Source organism: Chrysemys picta, chromosome 8 (assembly GCF_011386835.1).
Source record: "Chrysemys picta bellii isolate R12L10 chromosome 8, ASM1138683v2, whole genome shotgun sequence".
NCBI lineage: Eukaryota > Metazoa > Chordata > Testudines > Emydidae > Chrysemys > Chrysemys picta.
Window position 1 is genome coordinate 82,454,877 of NC_088798.1, and position 24,695 is coordinate 82,479,571.

General features: G+C 39.8%; 1 protein-coding gene across 15 annotated transcripts in view; it reads right to left on the minus strand.

Moving 5' to 3' along the window:
* The window catches only part of TENM2 (teneurin transmembrane protein 2), a 1,090,181-nt gene that overhangs the window by 482,843 nt on the left and 582,643 nt on the right, over nt 1-24,695 (minus strand). For 11 of the 15 annotated variants that reach the window (XM_065554888.1, XM_065554886.1, XM_065554896.1 and 8 more), the window contains one exon: nt 638-721. The exons of the other annotated variants lie outside the window; for them this stretch is intronic. In XM_065554888.1, the coding sequence (XP_065410960.1) occupies nt 638-721 (84 nt within the window). The remainder of the gene's footprint in view (nt 1-637; nt 722-24,695) is intronic. 15 annotated transcript variants of the gene reach the window in all.

The window sequence follows — 24,695 nt, forward strand, 5'->3', positions numbered from 1 at the left end:
AATTCTTTACAAAAATTCTGATTGTGTTATATGGGATATCTAAGATAAAGAGCTTAATGTTGCACTAAGAGCTACTGTCTGGATTTGAAACTGGTTTAGATAAAAAAAATTCAGTCAAGGCAAAAGATGAACACAGGTATCTCAAAATCTCTCATTAAAAAAGGCGGACTGCAAAATCTCTGAAGCATTATCTACAGTACATGCAAACTTCCACTAATGAGCAAAAATATATGCATCCACCTTTGTAAATAAACTACGGGTACAGATATTATGGTGTCTTTCCTTAGCTCTGTGTAATACCAGACCTGGCATCCCTCACATTGTTCAGCAATCCTTATGCCCATGGCTGGCCAGTGCCAGCTCTCTGGTTGGCTCAGGGGAATTGCAGTTCTTCACCACCCACTCCTCTCTTAGGAGTCCAATAACAAATACCCCAGCTTAAGAATCAGTTAATACACTGTAGTTATCCAAATAAAAGCCAGGTTTATTTACTACACAGTAGAAAACACAGAAAAATCCCACAAATAAAATATTTGATAAGCATAATATAAACACAGCTAGGCTAATCACTGCAGAAGCAAACTAGCCAGACTCTACGTTTATAGGGAATACAGGTTAAGCAAGACAAAAACCTTACGTATTAGAGAGTTCTTTGTCTCAGCCAGCTGCTGCCAGCCTGTCTGTCTGTCTTTCAATGTCTCAGAAAGGTGTGTGTGAAAATCTAAATAAAATAAAATAAATAAATTTTAGAGACAACTCTTTGTTCTCCCTAATATTCCCCCATACACTGTTGATGTAACACAGCTGGATAAGATCACAGAATGATTAGCTCCTCAAACCATCAGTAAATATACACTTTTTAAAAAAAAATTAACAGAATGCTATTCATATAGAAATTACATGAGGGTTTATAAATTTTATACAACATGATCAATGACATGTAAAGAGGCTTAGGTATGCATAACATTTGTAACCCCTGGTAAGAACCCATTCCTGCAAGTACTGAATACCTTCGACTCCCATTGTCATCAGTGGGAGTAGGCAGAGGTTAACATGTCTCCAAATGGGGCCCTAAATGTTATTGAGACTTAAGTGAATACACATTGGAACAAAGTCTGCCTCTGGATACATGCGCACAGTCTCCCCAGAAGTCAGTGAGATTTGTAATATCTATAATATCCTGAGAAAAATAATTTTACCATAGTGTACACCATAATGTAAGTTACATGTTATATCTATTTAAAACACAATTTCAACTTTTTACTCATGATCCCTTTGCTAATGCATCTCAAGAGACACTCTCCACTGTTTAGGTAGGTTTGTTTTTTTTACATTTACTTGAGATACATACATAGATTTAAATTCAGAATCAACACAATCAGGCTCATTCTGCTGAATTTGAACCAGACACAGTCCAGTGATTTGGAATAAAAAAATCCAAAGTGTTTCAAATATCACAGTTTATCAATTTCTAATAACATATTTTAGCTGAATGGTCTGAGAAATTGGTTTCTAAAGCCTCTCCAAAAGTTTCTATGCTAAAATAATCATTTTCAGAAAAAGAATCTCTATTAATGGGGGGGGGGAGGCAGGAGAAAAGGAAATGTTCAGCTCTGAATCGTGGATCAGTTAGAATGAAACTAATCAAAAACTTTTCATTTGAATGTGTTTAACTATTTCAAATCTAAATTGAATTTAAAAAAGGTATACATTTTAAAAACAATTATACTTCTATTTTTCCAAGAAATGTCGAGATCCTTGAAGAATCTGTCAGAGGATTTAATAACTGCAACTACTACTACTATTACTAAGTTTTGGTAGGTGATTAATCAACAAAAATAAAGTAAAGTAAAACTCAATTTTCAAGTAGTTACCTAAAAGTTCAGAAGAGGCCAGAAGCCTGGTAATTCATATAGGGTCTGTTTTTTGGAAAGTCTAAGTGCCCACAATTTGCATGGGTTTCACCATGAGGTTATTTGGTCCTCTCCCAGTAGATATTCAACATCTTGTAGATACTTGCTCCTACTAATTTATGGCCATGGTTCATTAATGTCCCAATCCTGCACCCACTAGTTTCAGGATCAGTACTGAAAACATGTCCGTTTTGCTTCTCATTGTCACTTATGGTATGCAAAAAAAAAAAATCCCAAACAAACAAACAGTTTGATAACTGAATAAAGCCATTATACTGAAAAAAGTATTATTTCACTTGTATTGAAGGCATTAAAAGAAATTTGTTATACCTCTAGGAAGACTAGGAGAGATCTGTTTTACTTGGTATGCATTTCTAAACTGAAACATCTGCTACTTGATTGAAAGAATAAAACCTCTCAAGGCTTAGAGTAATGACTTTGGGGTGGAAAAATGTTCCAAAGAACATGACATATCCTTAGAAATTACACATAGCAAAAAAGACAGGCATGTGTGATTAGTAAACTGGCCACTAAGTGCCCTTGTTGCACCACATACATGCAGTTGAGTATGATGTGCTGTAAAAATTGAACTCCTAGTGAAAATGATGCAAAACAAGTCATTTTCAGATACACTGGCCCAGTACTAATCAGTTCAGCTTTATCTTTGATGAGACTGACTTTTGATTTTGAAGCAGGGAGAAAAATATTGTAGATTTTTCAAGGGCACTCCATTGCAAGTAAAAAGCTATGAATAATACCACAAAAAATGTAGTCAAGCTAAGGAGACATTTAGAAATCTAGAAAGCGGAGTTCTTATTGAATATTAATCCTGGTAGCTGATTTTTAGCAGTCACAGAACAGGTAAGCAGCCATAATTCATAGCACATTTGTTCTTTTCAGTGGTACCAATGATTACCCAAAAGATGCAGTATTAAAATGTAAGGGGAAAAAAAGATCTGAATTAGGTTTGTTTAGTGAATACAACTGGTGTTATATAGCATCTGTAACCCTGTTATCAAGACAGAGACATGAATATAAATACATAAATACAGAAGTGGCCGCTTCCCGCAGCTTCCATATGCCAGGAATGGCGAACTGCGGCCACGAGGAGCTGTCGGAAGCTGTGCAAATCTAAACAAATTGTCTGGCAGCCCGCCAGCGGATTACCCTGACGGGCTGTGTGTGGCCTGCAGGTTGCCCATCACTGTTCTAGATGGTAAACAAACTACAAGGCAATACATCCCTTTTATAGGCCGGGTAAAATTACTGAACATGCAAAAGAGTGCCCAGTTTTATATGCTTTTAGGACCATGTTTTCGTCCGACTCCCTTCTCAGCTGCCATCTGTGCTCACTAATATATTTTACCATGCAAACACTTGCATGCACACTTTAAAATTTCTAACCATTGTAAACTCACAAAGGTTCAAATGTGTGCGTGAAGGTATAGGCACCTGCAAAACACATGCACATGTGTACGCAATTTAGGCATGAACATGTGGAAGAAGTGGGATGTCCATTTAGTCTACACAGATAAAGATCATATTTATGTCCCACAGAGAGAGAGAATATACATGATGGTGTACTGCGGCATAAAGGTTTTATTGGCATGGATTTGGGATGGCCATACTACCCACAAGCAGCCGAGCAATATGTGAGTTATGCCTCTTGTGCCAATAAAGCATTTAGACCACACCAACAAACACAGTTACAACAACCCTGCAAACATACGTAATGGGTTATTTTAGAAGTGTTTGGGAAGGTGGGGTTTTTTGTTGCTGTAATTGGGACTACACCTCTACCCCGATATAACGCTGTCCTCGGGAGCCAAAAAATCTTACCGCGTTATAGGTGAAACCGCGTTATATCAAACTTGCTTTGATCCGCCGGAGTGCGCAGCCCCGCCCCCCCCCGAGCACTGCTTTACCACGTTATATCCAAATTCGTGTTATATTGGGTCACGTTATATCGGGGTAGAGGTGTATTTGTTTTGAATATCAATGACAAAATCCTCATTACAATGCAATAGTTCTGATGCAGACACTACAGTATAGATAATAAAATTAAACAATTTTAGTGGTTTGTAATCTAACAGTGTCTGCTACATTATATGCTAGAATAGGAACTGGATTTATGAAGTTTAATATCTGGGATTTTTTGTTTAATAAAAGCTTTTGTTTTTATTTCAGATACAAGCAGAGAAAAAATCATCAACATTGGATCACATTGGCCTTTATAAACTTGTATATGTTTAGTGAAATCACTATTTTGTCTTTGTCCTTATCTCTGGCCACCTTGGGAGTTTTGATCCTTACAATTACAAAGACTACAGATGAGGACAACAAACTGTTCCCCCACGGAAGCAGAGCCATCCATCTTTTTGATGTGAAACATCTAAAACAAATTTTTCAAAAATAATTTTCCACTGTGCGTTATCCAAGGCTCTGTTTCTCCAGCAATTCTTAACAAAGGTTTTGTTACTGATGCCCAGAGGAAAGAATAATTTAAATGTTGAGACACTTTTTAAAAATAATGTCATTTGTTGGGAAGTCTCTGTGGGTATTACCTTCCTTTGACACTCACAGGGAGTTAAACCTAATTGCATTTAGGGTTATCTCTAGCAGCTACGCTCAGAATCAAACATCCTCGTGAGGACTATTGTTCTAACTAATCTACTTATTAAGCTTTTATTCAGATTTAATGCAGTGTTTTATAAAAAACATCTCAAAGGGACAGTAATGGATTTTGCAATTATCAGGAAGGATAGAGTAGACTATGACCTACAATCACTGGTCTTCTAAAAAGAAAAAAATCTTTTGTAAGTAAACCCATAAGTCATTATGCTTAATTTTAGTCCCTATCCCACAGGCCTCACCCATGTCTAGGAAAAGTACACTACATGTGAACTTGCTATGCTTCCTTGTATACCTTCCTGTTATTCACAGATCTTAGACACCATGTCAACACACCCGCCACCTTCTTAGTACCAGTTTGCCAAGCCACCCCTGTCCTCATTCCAATCTCCCCTGAAGATTCACTTCGACAACACTACCTGTTCCTACAATAGGTTTGCTGGAGCTGGAGGTTGTATTGTATTATATTGTATCCCCAAAGGAATTTTCTGCCAACAAGCACTAAATATAACTATATTTAAATAATTATAATATAACTCCCAACCAGGTTTCCTCAGCCCCCTCTCCCCCAACCCACCTATTAACACAATCCATGCTTGCAAACCTGAATTTCCATAATATTTATCTACCGACTCTTTGCTTAAATAATTAATACAAAACAACTTGGCTTTTTGTTTCCTAAAATTTCCTTTTAGTCTCCTGTCTCCAAACACTTATCCTAGCTCCAGTCTAGCCTCTCCATGCTCCCGCATACAGAACAAATTGCTTCTATGCCACTGCTCCTCACCCCACCATCTCCAGAATATTGATCTCATTCCTTCCCTACCCCAATTACAGTTCATCTGTAGGTTTTTTCCCCAGGGTTGTGGTGGGAGTCTGACCAGATCCTCCCATTCTCAGCCACCATTGAGACTACTCTTTTGCTGACTGGTGAGGAGGGGAACATCTGTGCTAGGCATCCCCTTCTCTAATTGGGCCCAGGTGGAGTTAATGACACATCCATCTTACAGCCTGCCTGGGATCTCACTGCCCAGTAGGAAAGCAAGCTACAATAGCTTTTCTCCTCCCCTTTATACCTCCCTTCCCACTTGCTTGCAAGGTGGCCAGCAGCTTCTGGAGGCACTGCTGAATTGCACTGCAGGTCAGAGAGAGAGAGAGAGAGAGACGCTCTCAACAACGTGCTTCCAACTCATGCCACAACCAGTTGCAGAATGTGATGGAGTCTGCATGGAAGGTGGGAAGGAAGCGCGTTCCTTAATACTTCCTCCTTGTGATGGCCTGACCTCACTGCTACTGCCTTTTCCAAGACAGTCCTAATTAATGCTATGCTTGTGGCTAGCTCCGAAGGTCTCATGCCTGTTCTTGTCCTTTTCAATTTAGCTGCATTCATTGCTGTGGATCACTATCTTCCCCTTCATCACCCTGGCTGCCTCTGACTTGGAACTTCTTTTCTTCTTAACTTATCTGCTCAGAATAAGCTGGAATCATAACCTTTCTTTTCAACATCCTTTAGTTTGTATCACTAAGGACTTTGGTTCCCTACTCTTTAATCTTTATATTCTCCCTTTTCTTCCCCTTAGCCAATATTTAATTTTCATCAGTGTTTGATTTGGTTGGCTTTTATCATTGATCACTTATGTTTTTGCAGAGAGGGGCCCAAACCACAATATTCAGGTTCTGGATCAAAACTTCTACAAATCAGAGGGCAGTTTGGATCTGCATTTCTCCTTCCAGCCCATCTCTATGTTGTTTTCATATATTGTCATTTTATTGTCTTATCCTGCCGTAATGTTTTGGATCAAAAATATTAAATACAAATTAAATGTTTTGTACTTTCAACCAGAGAACTCATGCTCTCTATATGCAACTGAGGACTATGAAGAATTAGAGGAAAATCTGATGGTGACAGGTAGAAATGAAAAACAACCACAAAAACATCAAAAAATGAGCCGTTCTGCTTTTTAATAAAACATGCCACTTGATCTATTCTGATTTTACACCATAAAAGGCCTATGCAATTGTTCTTTTCTGCTATTTTCTTTAAGTGATAGAATTACCTATTCTGTTGTTTTATTCTATTGTGTTCTATTTTACATTTTCTTTATGATGTGTTGTTTGATCTTTTCTTGTCCTTGGAGCCAGAGTTGTAGTTATTCACTTCTCTGAACTACATTCACCAAGCCAATTAAACTAAAAAAAGCTTGCTTCTTCATATTTATGTACTGTATTCTAGTAAGTCACAAATAGCATTATTTTCTAGAAGAGATCTCAGAATTGTATCCTCTTCTTTTCTTTTCTTTTCACACAACCCACATTTTTTCTTAAATAAATAAATAAATCCACTATTCAACCTTTGAAGACTCTTTCCAAAATATTAATGAAATTATGAAAATACCATGGGAAACAAGACACTGGTGTTAGTTCAAGTAACTTTGGCAGCTCATTGAAATCAATTACAGATGTGCCACTTTTTACTCTTTCCCATTCATAAAAGGCACATTTTAGAGAAATTACAAATGAAGGCTTCTGATCCATCACTGCATCAAAATGGGATATGGAAATAATTTTACATGATTTTTCATACTGTCCTAAACTGTTGGTAAATATTATCAACATTAATCTTGTTGTGCCAGAAGTCAGATATTCCAAGTGTATTGCTTGCAATGGTTGTACAGAACAAAGTAATGAGCAGCATGTGAAAACACTATGTAACTGTTAGAAAAAGAAACAAAAGGAGAGATTTTCTTTCTCCATTTCCCAAGGACTGGTAAAAATATTAGGCTCTATTCTCACATTTAAGAGTGCAGGCACATGCATAATTCAGATTAGTGTTAACAGGCATTATCCATATAAATACCTGCATGTCTCTGAAGGTCAGTCTTCACTAGAGAGGTAACACAGGCAAGCAGTACGTGGGTCTGAATACCCAGATTAGCCTAGCTCTCGAGTAAACAGCCACTCTGCAAAGCCATGTCAAGTTGCTTTGTCCTTACTAGTGCTGCACTGCCGTGTGTGTGTCACTAGGACTTTCAGGGGGCACATCCCATGGTTCTTAGTGCTACGGTAAGCTTAAACTCTCTCTGATTCTTCCCCAGGGAATTGTGGGAGAACCTGGCTTCCTTTTGGGCACACAGAGGGAATTGTGGAAAGGCACTGGAGAACTACCAGCACTTGAGTGATATACCCTGCATCTTCACTGCAATGTGGGTGGGTTATCATCCTAAATGAAAGTGGTGCCCAGGCTAAAACTAACCTACTTCCCCAGCTAGGCCAACTAGTCCAGGTTGAAATCACCCACAAACTTGAGTAAGAGGGTTTTGTGTGTGGAAGGGAGGGGAGTTAGTGGCAACACCTGAATAAGAGCCAAGTTAACTCTGTCATGAAGATGTACACTGAGGGAATAGCCTTGCTATATCCATAAATATCTCCCCATACAGAACAGATGTTGGCCACATCAAAGGAAAAACTTTGGGACTGATCATGTTCCTAGATCCTCACAAGAAGGGACTCTTCAAGAACAGATCTTACCATTCGTGTGTGAAAGGAGGAGTGAGACACTTACATGGCTACCATCCCCCACTTGAGACCTGTGACCGAGAAAACCCCTGAATTTACACCCCACACACTACTGTAATAATCTTTGTACAAAATATGCCTTTTCGTGCACCCTGGAATGTGACACACCCATTAATAAGGATCCTGGGGCAGCTGCTGGTTGGGAAAGTCCTGGTAGCATGGTTCTAATGGAATTAGGCTATGCAGATACACTGTGCCTCTAGAGAATCACTCCTCACTATCTGTAGGGTTTGGGGCCAGACGTATTCACACTTCCTAGAGAGGAAAGGGAGATGACCTTAACCCTCCACCACTAGAAGAATTTGGAGGAAACTCAACAATGGAAACCTCAACAATGGAAAGAGTCTTCCTCTTTCTCAGACCCTCTCCCGCAGCTATTTCCACAGTTGTGGGTAAGCAAGCCATTTGCTGCTATTGGCACTGGTTCAGTATTAAGACTTCATAATTTCAGCCTTAAAAAAATAAAATAGCAGCTCTGTTACAAGCAATGGAATTATACTTAGATTTAATAAGAGAAGCTGGAGTTTGAAGTAGGAGCTATAGCTAGGTTTAGGGTACTTGCACTTTCTTTAATATTCCTGCTACACAATTCCTGATCCTAAATCCTTCTGTATGGCTAGCCCACTATCTGTACAAATGCTATTTAAAATAGTAACCAGACTAGTGCTTTTACATCAAGTAGTGCTCCAAGACACACCCTAATACCTGCAAAGAATAATATCTTAATTATTAGGTTAATGGGGAGGATTTAAGTCAGTGAAGCACAGACTGCAGAAATGATATGGAGTTTTGTACTGCTTTGTCTAAACCAGTTGCAAAAAAAAATCTATGCAAAAATGTCCCCTCTCCAACTGCAGAGGATGAATTGACATTAACAGAGCTTGCCAAAAGCATTAGAAAGATGCCCAGGAGATCTACAAACTCAAAATTTAGAAATGGACAGTATATAGTAAATACTGTATGTGATTACTGATGTCATTCATGGAACTTATCCATGACCATTATCAGCATTTAAATTAATATGTTAAAAATGCTGCTACACAAGCTAGACTGAGATGGTCAAGAGGAATCTACATTTGTCCTCATTTTTGGGGTATGTGTTAATATTCTACACCTCTACATCTGGAGAGTTCAGAATAGGGATGAGTCAGCCAAGATGTTACCAAAATACCAAAGATGTTAGGTTCTTGCAAGAAGAAAATATGACTAGTGTGTGCTAATAACTCTTGGCACCACTGGATCTTGCAAAGCCTCCCAAGTCACCTTCAGGTGTAGGCTGACTTCAGTCAGTACCTCCCCAGTACCTTTTATCACAGTCCTGAAATCTAAGCGAAACAAAAACCAAAAAACTGTGCCAACTTATATGTAGCTTACAATATCCTCATTGTCCACTCTTTACTAAACTAAGAGCACATAGTCACTTCAGTTTTAGCTTAACGTAGTGCAGGCTCAAACATACATGCCTCAGAGGAAGCAAGCAAGTGTACTGACCTGGCACTAGAGCAGACTAGTGCTTTTGTGTATTAAACCTCTTCTGACCCTCACAGTCACGCAGACTCACAAGTACAAAGTAATGCACTTCAGTGCACACGAGGAAAGATTCCTTTAAAATAAACACACATTTTCCATCTGAAATGATGAGGACTGTCCATTTTCTACAAATAGATCCAGCTTTATCCCACTGGAACTACCAAACATTTCAAGCAGGACGCATCAGCAGACACTGAAGCGGAAATTATCTGCCAAATACCATTCTGCTTTTTCCTTTGCGAGTATAGGAATAAAGTGATGTTAGCAATTCTTGATCAGATTGTATTCATTTTAATTTAAGAGATAATGTCAGCAAAAATGGAGCATTGTGACAGTTCCAACATAGATGTTGAGGCATTCATGGCAAAACGGAGAGGCTGTTCTCTCAAACAAGGGACAAAATAAAATAAATGAGAGTGACCTGCAGAGAGCCTGAAAGCCTACATTTACTGTCTGCTTGCTGGGAAGTTGCAATCTTAGTTGCACAAAAAGTGGACTTACGTGTTCCAGAGATACAGGCTTGTGTGATGAACTATCCACAGACACTTCTATTATCAGTGCTGGGATAGGGAAGCATTTGATATGTATAGTAGGTGCCATATGAATCTCAACATTCACTTCTTCAAGTGCCGTGATAGCCATTAAATGTTGCCACACAGTGGTATGTGAGAGGAGACTGTTTTCCCCCTATACTTGCAATTGAAATGGTAATTGTTGATATACTGATGGCAACACTCGGTACTGAGGTATCACAAACAATGCAAAGGGGCAGATGTTGAGTCTTTTATTGACACTCAACTTTCAAAATTACTGGATAAAGCTTTTGTCTAGTTCTCTCTAATAGAAATCTTGTTGTTTGACAGGCTCATATTTCCCATAAATAATATATCATCCAGTGATATTACTGTCATCTGCTGAGGTAGAATGCATTCTTCCTCCTTTTTAGGATTTTGTGATTTTCAGAATGAGGCTTTATTAACAACAATTACATTAACCCTTGCCCCCCCCCCCCCCCAAGACTGCTATCAAAATCTTAGCTTGTATCAAGATGATTCAGTATCTACTTTCTAATTCTGAGCATGAGATACTGTCCTCAGTCAAAAATTAATGTTCATTTTTTAAATTGTTTAGGTAAGTTATTAAGCAATGAATAAGTTGCTGGGTCTGTCTCAAAAAGTTTTGGGAAAAGTCACAGATGACTCATGGTATATTTTAATTAAAACATGATTTTTTGAAAATTTGTGAGATTTGTGATATTGTCATTATCTCTCTCCACCCTACACCTGCTGTTACTTATCCACCCACTCAGCCATCACTCTTCCCATCTCAACTATGATCTATGGATGGGAATTTAGATTACAGCTTCTAGTCTGTGACTCATAGAGTTGATAAAACATGCAATCTTGGATTTAAAAAAAGATACACCATTCACAGTCATGAAAAACCAATGCCCAAGCAATGAAAGGTGGAAGAATCAGATCCTAAGAAGTTAATTCTCTCTTTAATCGGTGGCTGTTTTAAATTACAGTGAAAATGTAATAATATAAAAGAGAACACAATATATGCATCTTTATTTAGGTTTGGTAAAATTTAAGAGCTAAATCCTGCCCTCTATCTAGGTTGGGGGTGGGCAAACCTTTTGGCCCGAGGGCCACATTGGGGAATAGAAATTGTATGGTGGGCCATGAATGCTCACAAAATTGGAGTTGGGGTGTGGGAAGGGGTGCAGGTTCTGGCCAGGGTGCCCATTGATCAAGGGGTTTGGAGAGCGGGAGGGGGATCCGGGCTGCGGCGAAGAGAAGTTTGGAGAAGCTCGGGGGTGCAGGTTCTGAGCAGCGTTTACCTCAAGCGGCTCCCGAAAGCACTGGTATGTCCCTTCTCTGACTCCTATGCGGAGGCACGCTGCCCCATCCGCAGGCACTGCCCCTGCAGCTCCCATGGGAATGCATAGGAGCTGGAGCGGGGCCATGCTGCGGCTTCCGGGGGCCATGTGATGCGGCCCCTGACCCAGCGCCCCGGCCGGAGTGGGGTGTGGTGCGGCTTGCGGTCTGGCTTAAAGCGGCTCACGGGCCAGATCCGGCCTGCAGGCCATAGTTTGCCCAACCCAATCTAGGTACTTATATGACCCTCATCGTCATCATATTTGAGCATGTCACATTTAATTTATTTATTCTCACAACACTCCTGCTGTGCTATTATCCATATTTTACAGATGAGGAACTGAGACAAGAAGAGGTTAAATAACTTTCCTGACATCACACAGGAAGTCTGGACTTGAACCCAGGTCTCCCAAGTCCTTGGTTGGCACCTTAATCACTAGACCATCCTTCCTCTTAGAAGTACTAATTAAATCTCACTGACTTTAATGAGAATCATGCTTTCTGTCTCTCCACCTGCAGCACTTATACAACATGTACCCATAACTGACCCATGTCTTCCAAGAAGAACGCCCTTCCTCATTAATAAGAGCTATTAGTAATTATGGGTAAGGCTACGTTTTAGTCACGGGTATTTTTAGTAAAAACCATGGAAGGTCATGGGCAGTAAATTAAAATTCACGGTCTGTGACCTGTCCATGATTTTTACTCTATATCCCTAACTAAAACTTGGGCAGGGGGCCTCAGGTGCTCGGGGACTGGGGGGAGGGATCCAGGGGCAATGCGGGTGCTGGGGGAGGTGGCCTGGGAACTCGCTGGTGCTGGGGGCTGAGCCAGCACCAGCCGCTGCAGAAGTCACAGAAAGTCACAGAATCCATGACTTCCGTGACCAACTCGCAGCCTTAATTATGGGTCAATACATCTCTGAAGCAAGGGCTGGGAGCAAAAGGATGAGCAACGATAGGGTTACCATACGTCTGGGTTTTCCTGGACATGTCCGGCTTTTCGGCAATCAAACCCCCGTCCGGGGGGAAGTGCCAAAAAGCTGAACATGTCCGGGAAAAATCCCGTCTGGGCACTTCCTCTCCCGCGGCTGCTCTGCTCCTCCCCGGACTCAGACTTCGGCTCTGTTTAAGAGTCAAGCTGTCCGAGCCAGTGCTACAGGCTTCGGGCAGCCCCCGGGCCTTCGGACCCCAGCCGCCAGCCGGGCACTTCTCCTCCCCGGCTCCAGCTGCTCTGCTCCTCCCCGGACTCAGACTTCGGCTCTGTTTAAGAGCCAAGCTGCCCGAGTCAGCGCTACCGGCTTCGGGCACTCCCCGTGCCTCCGGACCCTGCGCCGCCGGAGCAGAGCAGCTGGAGCCGGGGAGGAGAAGTGCCCGGCCGGCGGCTGGGATCCGGAGTCAAGGGGGCTGCCCAAAGCCGGTAGCGCTGGCTCAGGCAGCTTGGCTCTTAAACAGAGCTGAAGTCTGAGTCCGGGGAGGAGCAGAGCAGCTGGAGCCGAGGAGGAGAAGTGCCCGGCCGGGGGCGCAGGGTCCGGAGGCATAGGGGCTGCCCGAAGGCCGAGTGCTACCGGCTTCATGGTTTGCCAGGCAGCCTCCAGACCCTGCGCCCCTGGCTGGGCGCTTCCCCTCCCGGGTTCCAGCTGCGCTGGGGAAGCGCCGGCTGGGGGTGCAGGGTCTGGAGGCTGCCCAGCAAACCGTAAAGCCGGTAGCGCTTGGGCAGCCCTTTTCGCGTGGCTGGGAGGGAGGAGGGGGAGTTAGGGCGGGGACTTTGGGGAAGGGGCGGGGAAAGGGTGGAGTTGGGGCGGGGCTGGGGGGTGGGAAAGGGGTGGGGCTAGGGCCCGTGGAGTGTCCTCTTTTTTATTTTTTAAATATGGTAACCCTAAGCAACAATAGGGATGGACATGTTCACAACAATGGCCCATTCCAGCTCTTCTATATAATGTGTGCATCCACCAATATGTAGGCATTTTATTTTTTAGGGTAGCTGCTGCACTTGTGTACACACACATACACACACATACACACCATTTTACACAGTATACACATCCATCTGTTGGTGGATTGGATCTAACCCGAAGGACTGTTCCCAGGCTTCCCACAAACCAGGTAGTTCATAACAGCCAGAAGAATTACCTTGGATGTAAGACAGATATACCTAAATGTATTACAAGTTCATGCTGTGCACTGTGACAGAGAAAACACATTAGAACTACAACAGATGGAAAAGGAGCAATATTTTAAAAGTAAATAAATGCAGACAATATTTCTACATGTATCAGTAATGTATGTATGGTGGAGAACAGTACTATAATGTATTCTATGTGAACTAAAAATATTGACACAAATTACAATCATATTGTGCATGTTTTTTTCTTGTGTTTCAATGTATTTTGGGTTATTCCTTGCTGATTTATGTCTTCACTAAAGCCTCAGGGATTTTGAAGACTGTTAATGACTGAATGGGCATATGATGTTTTGTAAAGAATACATAGGATTTTTCCCCCTGAGGTTTTCCCTCTCAAAGTTATAGTTGGAGTTCAATAGAACAACAAATAAGCATCATTTGTTTTCCTCTTTATCTTATCTTTGTTCCATAGGAATTTAAATGCAAATGTGAAATAGAATGAACACCAACAGATGCATCAACTGGTACTGGAGTATGATGATTGCAATCTATAAAGCATAACAGACTATTTGCTATCTGCTTACTGTCACAGCACTCTACAGTTGGAAACACTATAGCAACATTCCGTGGGAGTTATTTTTGCAACCAAATTTGAACAGAAACACTCTGAAAATCACCTCAGGATTTATATAAAAATATTGTAGTGTATTCCCACATGCTTGTGCTATAGTAAATATAGCTTCTCTAAGCAATTAAGGAAAAGATGGTGGCCTAAATTTACAAAATTAACTTTGAGAACCTCTATTTTTGGCTACCAAGGTAGAGACACTTTAAAAGATGTATTGTTTTCAGAAACTTCTGAGCATCCATCTTCTGAAATTAGGCCCCTTTAAGGTGTCTCAGGTTGGGAACATAAAAGTCCAGTCACTTATGAAAATTCAGGCCACTACATTTAAATTATGATTAAAAAGTGGGAAAACATGGCTGAGGTTTAAAACGTACTAACTTATCAAACCCCTCTCCTAGTTATTCAATATAGCCTGCCTGCTACCGCCACCCCTCATCACCCACACTCCCATCAGCAACAAGAACAGGCCTCCTTCCAACTAGCTATTTAACAAACCTACCACCTCAGTCATACCTATTCCCCCATGCAAGTGGCAGTGACCCTTCTCCCAGTTGCATATCTGAGCCACCATCTCTTTCCTAATTTGACACAGTCCAGTAGAAGTTGATGAGTGGGTAAAGTGCAAAGTCGAATAGCCTAAGAATTTATTATAAGATTATAATTTAGCAGTTGAAGTTTAAGTGATGCTTATAACCAGATAATCTGATGTCTGAGAGAGGGATGGATGCTATAGAGAGACGAGAAAGATGAAGTGAGAAAGTTTTGCATCTCAGATAATGCAGTAATATTCTGACCCTGGGGTTTATATAATGATAATGTTTTCCTTTTCGGTTTCTCTCGTGTAATTTTAATTCTATACTTAAGATGACTCAGATTTATGCTGTTGATAAGAACTAATCTATTACAATGAGATACATTGATAAGGATTATATTAATATTAGAAATGATCACAAAACTTCAGAGTTTGGATCTGGACTTCCACAAAGTTCATTGATATTAAGATCTGGATTTTAGATTCTCTCCTTAACACTGAATTAATTGCTACATTAAATCTGATCAAGTAACAAAATATTGCACAAAGTCCCTGAGATGGAGGCTCAATTATAGGAATGGCCTTAATGACAATTGTACCACGACCATCCAGGTTTTCCCACTGTTAAAAAGTTTTTCCAATTTAAAAGCAGATATGTGATTCATGACAGCTCTCTGTACTATAAGGCTATTCTAATGTTATCCTATCCACTTCCCCATACACCTTGATTTCAACTTCAAGCTGTAGCTTTCAAGTATTTTGTCAATCACAATTTATTAAATGCATTCTGCTGAGGCAGCTGTCAGGACAAGGCTCAACACTGACAAGCCATCTTAGCTCCTGTTTATTTCATCCTTAAGTCACCGACTCTCATTTTATCCCCGAGGAGAAGAAACGTTCTGGCTAGCTCAGAAAGGATGTGGAAGGACACTACAAAGGCCAGGCAGAGCCACTGTGCTGCCAGGGCTCTTGATCAACACAACCAGAAGTATCAATAAATTCTCAGCAGCCCATTCATGTTTACTTTTCCCTTATCATAAGTGCTATTGTGAAAATACTACTGGCACTCAGTGTATAGAAGTGATTGAATAAAAAGATACAGTGCAGGCTGTCAACTTATCCTGAAATAGCCTCTAGTGGAAGGATAAAAAGCCTTCCAAGTCCATGCCAGAAGACAGGGCTATTGCACAGAATCACCAAATCCCTCACAATATAAACATTCAAGACCAAGTTCTGGCTCTGAATATGTACATGTGTATACTACAAAAAGGGAGAGGAGGTGCACATCCATCTGTGCATGATAAAAAGTTTCCATCCCAATCCCAGCAGCAGAAAAAAAAATCTGTGGCAAGGATCATTTTCTGCACAGCTTTCACAAATAATATCATGTAGGGGAAAAACTGGGGGCAGTCAGAACCACAGTAAGCCAATAACAAAAATCAATAGGTTGGGATTTTCGAAAGAACATAGCATTGACCAACTCAGGTCCTATTGACTTCACTGGACCGATTCTAACTACATTCCCTGAAAGAATCTGCATGCATCTGCCAAATTCTGGACCATGTTCACAGAGAGGTGATACGCCTTCTGATTATGGTGCTGACATCATGAATAATGCCATGTGCATGAGGAAGTGAGGCAATGGTATGCATAGCCAATCTCCAGATATTCCAGTTCGTCAAAAAAAAAAAAAGATCTTTTTCATGTAGACCTACACATGGTCCATTGTACGGCATGGGTGGGAATTTCAAAAGTATTCAGCAGTGACTTAACTCAGCTCCTGTTGATTTAAAAAGAGCAGAGTTAGCACAGTGCTGAGTGCTTTGAAAATCCCATTCATTAATACATAAAGAATGGGTGAAACATTTTGACATGACCAATCTCAGCTCCCACTGAAATTAATGGGAGATGGGTGTGCTCAGAATCTTTGAAAACCAGGCTAGCATCATACCACTTCTAACCACATAGGGTGAGATTCTCACCACTGCTCCATCCTGTTTATGCCAAATAAAAAGGGCTAGAATAGCTTAAAGGAACTGTAAAATCCCTGGATCTGGCCAGGGGAAAATTTTCCAGACACAGGAACTGAGGAAGACAAGCCTCAAGCTGTTTTAGGAGGACCTCTATGCAAGGCCTTTTAGGGGTGTGAGAGGCGGGCCAGGAGTGTAACCACAGCATGTAACACTGTACAAATTTTGTGGGCCCATAAGCAGGTGGGGACTGACTGTCCCAGGCCTGTTTAAATTATTCTGGAGGCCCCTTGGGCCCCAGAGCATCCCAGAATTGAGAGAATGCAAAGATAACAAAGCCATTATAACCCCCCTCCACACACACACACTTTCGGGCTGCAAGTTCTGTGCCATGCCTTTTAGGGTATATCTACACTACAAATAAAGGTGTGACTGCAGCTCAAGCTTTAGTCTAGCTAGCATAACTAAAAAAAGGAGTGAAGAAATGGTGGCACAAACTTCAGTATGGGTAGCAACACAAGCATGTACACAGGGCCCAGGCCGATTTGTACAGCTCCCATTGAAGTGACTGCTGTCACATCTTCACTACTATTTTTAGCCATACTAATTAGATTAAAGATGGCATAGGTATGCCTACTTGAGCTGCAACAACACCTTCAACTGCAGCATACGCATATCCTTAAGGTGTGGCCCTAAATTTCAAAATATGACTACTCCAGCTATACCAGTGTACTGATTAGAATAGGACAGGATTACAATAGGTACAATTGTAAATATGCTTTAAAAAGTTTTAAACAACAGTAGTCTTCACACCAAATAATTTGGAGTTCTTCATTAAAATGCTGAGTTGTGTGTTAAGAATCTCACACTGGGAAGATAAAAATAAAAAAGAAATTAATGGAGATATCCTATCTCCTAGAACGGACCTTGAAAGGTCATTGAGTCCAGCCCCCTGCCTTCACTAGCAGGACCAAGTACTAATTTTGCCACAGCTCCCTAAGTGGCCCCCTCAAGGATCGAACTCACAACCCTGCGTTTAGCAGGCCAATGCTCAAACCACTGAGCTATCCCTCTCCCCAGATGATGCAGACTATGCTCCAAGTGCCTTGCATGTGCCTCGTACTCTGAAGTTTGAAAATTATAAATAAATGTTATGGTGGCTCAGAATGCTGGAGGGTTACTATGATGCTGACTATTATCAATAGGAACCAACACTTGGTCATACAAGCAACTGAGGAATTGAATCAAACTACTGAGATTCCACTGACTAGCAAAACAAGTAGAACACCTACTTAGCATTGTTTTAAGACTCATAGCTAATGAAGTTAAGATACTTAAGCCAGTTCTGTTGTTTAGCATTTATTTTCATTACTTTAATTGCTTCTATCATTTATTTATTTAGCACCTTTTATTAATAATACATGCCAAATTGGAGGAAACTTTACCATTGGGAATACTAGAGTAAAACTAACATCTGTGCTACCAAGTTACTTCGCTACAAAGACCTAGATATTGAGTTATTTAATATCCATGAAAGATATTGAAATACAAGCACTGAAAAGAAAGTACAAGCAAATGACAAGATACATTTTCCTTAGCATTAGAAGGGCCTATATACTGAACAGAAAAGAACTAGTTGTTTATTTCTAATTCGTGTGATGTTTAGCTCTATTTTATTAGCTTGGCAGGATCACTCTTTTCCTTGTTCCTAATCTTTTTTTTTTTTTGTTATGTATATCAATGTATTTTTTTTCACAAAGCATGAAGCAGCATGAAATATGTTCAGAATACTCATACTTCTGTGGACAACCTCGCTCTCTACTTTCTTTTTGTGTTGTCTCTGGAGCTCAGCATTCTAAACATATAAAATATTATTATATAATATTATTTGAATCCACTAGCTCTCCAGTTAAAATTAAAATGTGTCACAAGATAAGTTTAAAAGGCATACATGACCTCTTATGAATTCTTTGTGTTTGTTAAATGTTATAAACTACACATGCATCAGCCAGGTGGTAGACACTCTGTTTAAAGAAAAATAAATAAATTACGGGAACAGCATTATCAGATCCAATACCTGAACCCTTTCTTAGAAGATTATGATTCAAACAGAGCCAGAAAGTTAAACCAATGATTATTATTACTAGGGGTTATATGTATCTTTAACACTGGGAGGAAAGATGGAAATTTATTCCATCTTCATTAAAAATGATTTTGGAGAACCAAGAATAATCAGTGTAACATGAGAAATGCCAACAAGGAGTTTAGTGAAATTGGAAACCAAGGTAGATGGACATGTTAAAAGGGAGACATTAATACTGAGTCTGTGTTGTAGTATGTAAGATTTTTACAGTTAATAAATTCTACAAGGCTATTAACTACAAACAATGGCACTTGCAATAATAGCACTCTTATGGTCTAGAGAGGGAGCAGATTTTTGCAAGTAAGTTAAAAGTAGGGCTATTCTTACGTAGGGGAGCCTGCAACTATTCTAATTCACTTCTGCAAGTAAGGATCACCCACTTACAGGATATGCTATGTATTGCTGTCTTCTAAATCTGTAGTTCCACAGATCAAAGAACATATAGCATCAGCATGAGAACTGAGTCTTCAAAATGATTTCTGTTCCCCAAACCAATTTCATCTAATAATTAACTGATCCCCAACATGAAAAGGTGGAAGAATTCCACAGGGAGTCAGGAGAGATCAAAGCCTGTGATGTGTATCACCCCCGCTCTTTTCCGGACAGTCATCCATCTGACTTCAGTGAGTGAACAGTCGCACACAGCTAGCCACTAGAGACTGACATCAAACAGACTTTCAAATAACTTGCTGTAGATTCCAAGTTCTGCTGAGGGTAAAGGAGGGAGGGGGCAGGCAGGGAGCTACAAAAGAGGTAGCAGTAATGATTTTGGAGCAGAGGTGAAGTAGTGTTGGTGATTTTGTACATCCTCCTGGATTTATGGGTTTTCTGATACAATCAAATGGTTAGATTTGTGTATCATACATTAATCACTATTGCAGCAAAGAAGCATAGCTGAATCAATGTTTGTTTCCATATGGATTTAATTTTTTTCCATTTGATTTTAAATCTTCCAAAATCTGTATGCCATGCTTCTCTGGACAACGGCTTTCTACTGTTATTTATTATTACCACCACTGGGTAATGTAGATACTAACCATAAACATGTAGTGACTCTCATTCAATTATTGCAAACATCTTTGAAAAGGAGCTGATTTTACATTGTACACGTGCTGCAATGCCAGCAGTATAGTGGGCCACAACAGGGAAATAGGTTTGCCTTCAACTCTATATATCTCCTTGCTTTTCATTGGATTCAGGAACTTACATACACTACTCTCTCTCTTTGCCAAAGACATGGTTGGGAGACATGGAATGTGAAGTGTGTTTGCAGAGGGGGTGTTTAAATGAGCTTCAGTATAATTTAAAACAAGAAAACAATGGCCTTATTAGAACACAAATAATATAATACACCCTAAGTTTAAGGCAGTTTAATTATATCACATACTTATTCCTTACATTTTTATTTACCCTACTTACCCTACTGTAAAATCATCATGACTTAATTATGCCCTCTGATCCCAGAGTAGTCAATAGGGGATCTATATGCAAGTTTGGGTCATAAATTGTCCCTTATGCAGCAGCTAAGTCTTTAAAAGGTAACACATTTTGATATAATTCATACCTAGTCAGTGGTGAACAGTTAGCCATAGCACATACATTTTTAACTAGCCTTTCATAATTATAAGGCTTTTTTGTCTCAGCTCTTTTAGAATCCCCCAGTTTGTTCTAGTTACTCCACAACCAGCCCTTGAAACTTTTTTTAAAAATCGCCACACATTTAATCATATCTTTTAGAAACAAGCTAGCCTCTCGATAATGACCCAGTACATAGATATCATCGGGAAATAATACCTAAGGATAATAATACATACCTTTCAGAGAAAGGCATAGCTACAAGGTGAAACCTATTACTCTGGATGGTGCAAGAAGGAAAAATGCATCTGCTGCAGTAACCTTTTCAAAAATATAAAGATATCAAAGTTTAACTTTATGACCTTTGTGCATGATGACACTGATAAAACCCTGTGAAACTGTTATTTACTGGACAGCATCTGCAGACTGTATAAGAGAGTTATTAAAAGATTCATTTTTCTATTTTATTTTAATCCCTGACACCCATAGCAAAAGACATCCTTGCAGTACAGAGGCTCTCAAGAGGCAAAATAAAATAAAATAAAATAAAATAAAATAAAATAAAAGAAAGAAAGAAAGAAAGAAAGAAAGAAAGAAAGAAAGAAAGAAAGAAAGAAAGAAAGAAAGAAAGAAAGAAAGAAAGAAAGGTAAATGCTAAATGTATGTCTTACTGAACTCAAAGGACTCAAAACCTGAATCTGGTCTTTCCAATTCAACCCAGGGTAGCAATTGATGCATGATTTCATTATCTCTGATGATTCTGGAAATTCTACAGTCAAAGAGCCACATTCTGGCACTTTTCATCAAAACAGTGTTTTAATTTACACATGCATTTTCGCTAGTCAGGAATGCTTACATGATCTCTGCACAGTCTCAGTGTCAGGCTATACATGCTTAAGTAGTCAAAGAAAGAGCGTGCATAGGGCCACAAGCAGATCCAGGGAGCACATGCTAAGTTATATGGATCATACCCCAATTTTAAAGCCTTGACTGTAAACAGGAATCATAAACATTCTCTACTCCACCACTGTAATTCATGTAGTGGAGAGTTAGGGTCTAGCACAATTTGAGAGAACCAATCTTGGAACACAACAGTTGTGCCAAGTGGTTCATTTTCTGATGATCTATTTTATGATGATTTGTAGCCTGACCCTAGAATTCAGAACCATACCACAGAAAGCAGAATTTTGTCTATGCACAAGAGAGCACTTACTGTTATTTATAAATAAAAATGTGCTAAGAAGAACAAGCAGAAAATTCATGCACCAGTGCATCTACACTGACAAATGTAGGGATTCAATGTAAATTGCCTATTACCATACCAGTTTAATTTGTTTAGTTAATATTCTTTACACAGCCTCATTTTTATTTAAAACATATACAGGATGTTTTTAATGTAATTTCCAAAGCCCACAGTGGTACTTTTCCCACTGAACATTTATGATGTTCCACAAGTCTACATCCAAAAAACTATTATGAGATTAAATGGATCCAGGTGGGAAATTTAAGACAGTAACTATATTGCAAGCCACAAAGACAATATGTAAATATTACTGCAATCTCACTGACATGAAATTAGAATATGAAGGAAAATGAAATCAACAGAACTATGAGATACTGAATTAATTTACCTTCAAATATTAAAAGTAATGAATCTTCTGCTCATTTTCAGCATTCTAAGAGTCATCTTAATACTAAAAATGTTAATTTAACTGCATTACTTTACTTAATGCATTTTTATACTACCACGTTCTTCAGAGGACCTCAATTAATAAATATATTATGTACACTATTTTTCTCTTTTTTAATTTTAATTATCTTGACCAAAAAAATAATAATCCTCCTCAATTGCACCAAATATTGCAGCTAGAAGGTGAACAGGAGAGGAAAGAGGGTCAAGCAGGGGTGTCATATCCTCAATATTGTGGTTTATTTGATTAATTTAAAAAGAAAAAGACGACCAGGGGAGAACTTAAAAAGAGAATTCAGTGTTAGCTATTATATGAGATATGGTGATGGCAAAGCTCGACTCTGAAGCTGTATTTAACCTGTCCTACAGCAGAGGTGTTCATTTGTTTGCTTTAGTACCTGGATCACTATCACCAGCCTGATCCTAGAGATGACATGAAATTGAAAAAAAGAGGACTGATAATTGGGAGGGTTTTAATGCCATACTAACATCAAGTGAGTTAATGTCTGCTCCAGCCTACTCATCCCCACCACACAAACACTTTAATTGTGTTGCACACAACCTTTTGTGTGCAACACAACCTTTTGCCCCATCTCCCCCGATGTGATTCTGTGAAAACTGCTTCTGTAGCCACTCCATTTAATGGATAAACAATTATTTGTTTTGCTACTTGCAGACTGAATCAAGTGTTCTTCTGCATTATGGTCTTCTCTCTACTGCAAGGACGGACACCCACCAGGTGGGTTCAGTATTTTAGAATACAAAGTGCAAAATCAAAGCATGCTAGCAAGATTAGTCCTTTATCACATCATTGAGCTTGCAAAGTATTATTAAACATATTACTCAGCTATAATTCCCCCTTATTGAACAAAACCTCTGTATGTCCAATCCATTTACATTTCTATTTTTTTTTTTAAAATCAGGCACTCTTACTTTAAAAAAAAAAAACCTAACAACCCCGCAGACATAGCTTCAAGGATAACTAATAGACTATAGCTCCTACCTCTGGGATATTAAAAGCTGCCAATTGCCTACATGTGATGACGGGTCCACCAGCAATCTCACTTCTCCAATGAGATGATACTTAGTCTGTCTTACTTTGTCTATTCTACATTCAGGATTTCCTCCTCCGAGGACAGCATCTTCTTTTTTTAAGTGATGTCAATCCTGACAGTCCATCCAATGTCTGTCTCTCTGTAGATTAAATGTTTAACCACTTCAGCATCCCCCTAATCTCTCTTCCTTTGGAGAGCTGGGATAAAGCATGAAAGGACAATTTGAGGTGACTGGGTAAATGAGTTTCCCTGTTCATTAACACCACGATGTGCAAGGATTCAGTGTGTTACTTCAGCTTCATAGGATATAATTACATGTTTTGATTAGCAGATACATTTTCCCATCCTCAGGATGTCAACAAGGGTTCAAGTGTATAACATGTATAAACGGGTGCTAATTTCACTAGTCACGAAAATGTGGTTCCCTAATTACATTTATATCCTCTTAGCCAATTTTCATCCTATACAGCTTCTCCCTGGCAGACAGTCTTGTTCTTCTCCCTTCCCAATGACGGACAAGAACCAAGCTCTAAGGAATGACATGGTGATTATAAAATTCAGTAGGCTTGACAAGTAACATTCCTGTTGCACAGTGAGCTAAACTGCTTCATTCTTAAATGATTTATGAATGTCTATACATTTTTTTGGTCATTTCTGTACCATCATCAATAACTAAGCTTTTGTCATCTGAGATGAAGTTACCAAAACATTATGGCAAAAGTGCTGCTACTATCCCACCCAACTGCTTCCTTTTTCAGAAGTTAAGCATTTCTGTTGTATGATTATTGACACTAAAAATAACCAGACAGCAAGCCTATTTTTAAGATAGCAAAGTGCTCTTTTCTCTTCTGCAGTTTTCTGACAAATTCCCAGATGCCTTACTAAAGAGCTGAAAGGAGGAACATGGTAACTGAAAGATCACCTTTTCACAATTAGCTATGTCCTGACAAACACTGTTATGGAAAGCCTTTCAGGCTCCTTGCTAGTAACCCCAGTGGATAAATCAACCATCCCGTGATTCACAGCAGGCCATTGTGCTCTCCCTATCTTTGATTTGAAGTCAGAGTGCTTGAGTAAAGGCAGATATTTAGGCCTTGTCTACACTGGCAAGTTTCTGTGCAGTAAAGCAGTTTTCTGCGGTGTAACTCTTGAGGTGTGCACACTGCCAAGCCACATAGTGCACAGAAACTCCTCAGTTGCAGCGTTGCAAAAAGACCACCTTGATGAGAGTCATAAGGCTTACAGCGCAGAGTATCCAGCGCTGTATTGGCAGTGTAAACACATTACAATGCAGGAAAGCAATCAATTGGCCTCCGGAAGTGTCCCATAATCCCTCAAGTGGCCGCTGTGCTCACTGTTTTCAACTTGTCTGCTGCCCTGAAGGCATGCACCCCTCCCCTTTCAAAGCTCCGTTTCTGACAGCCATGCATCTGTTCCGGGGCACAAAG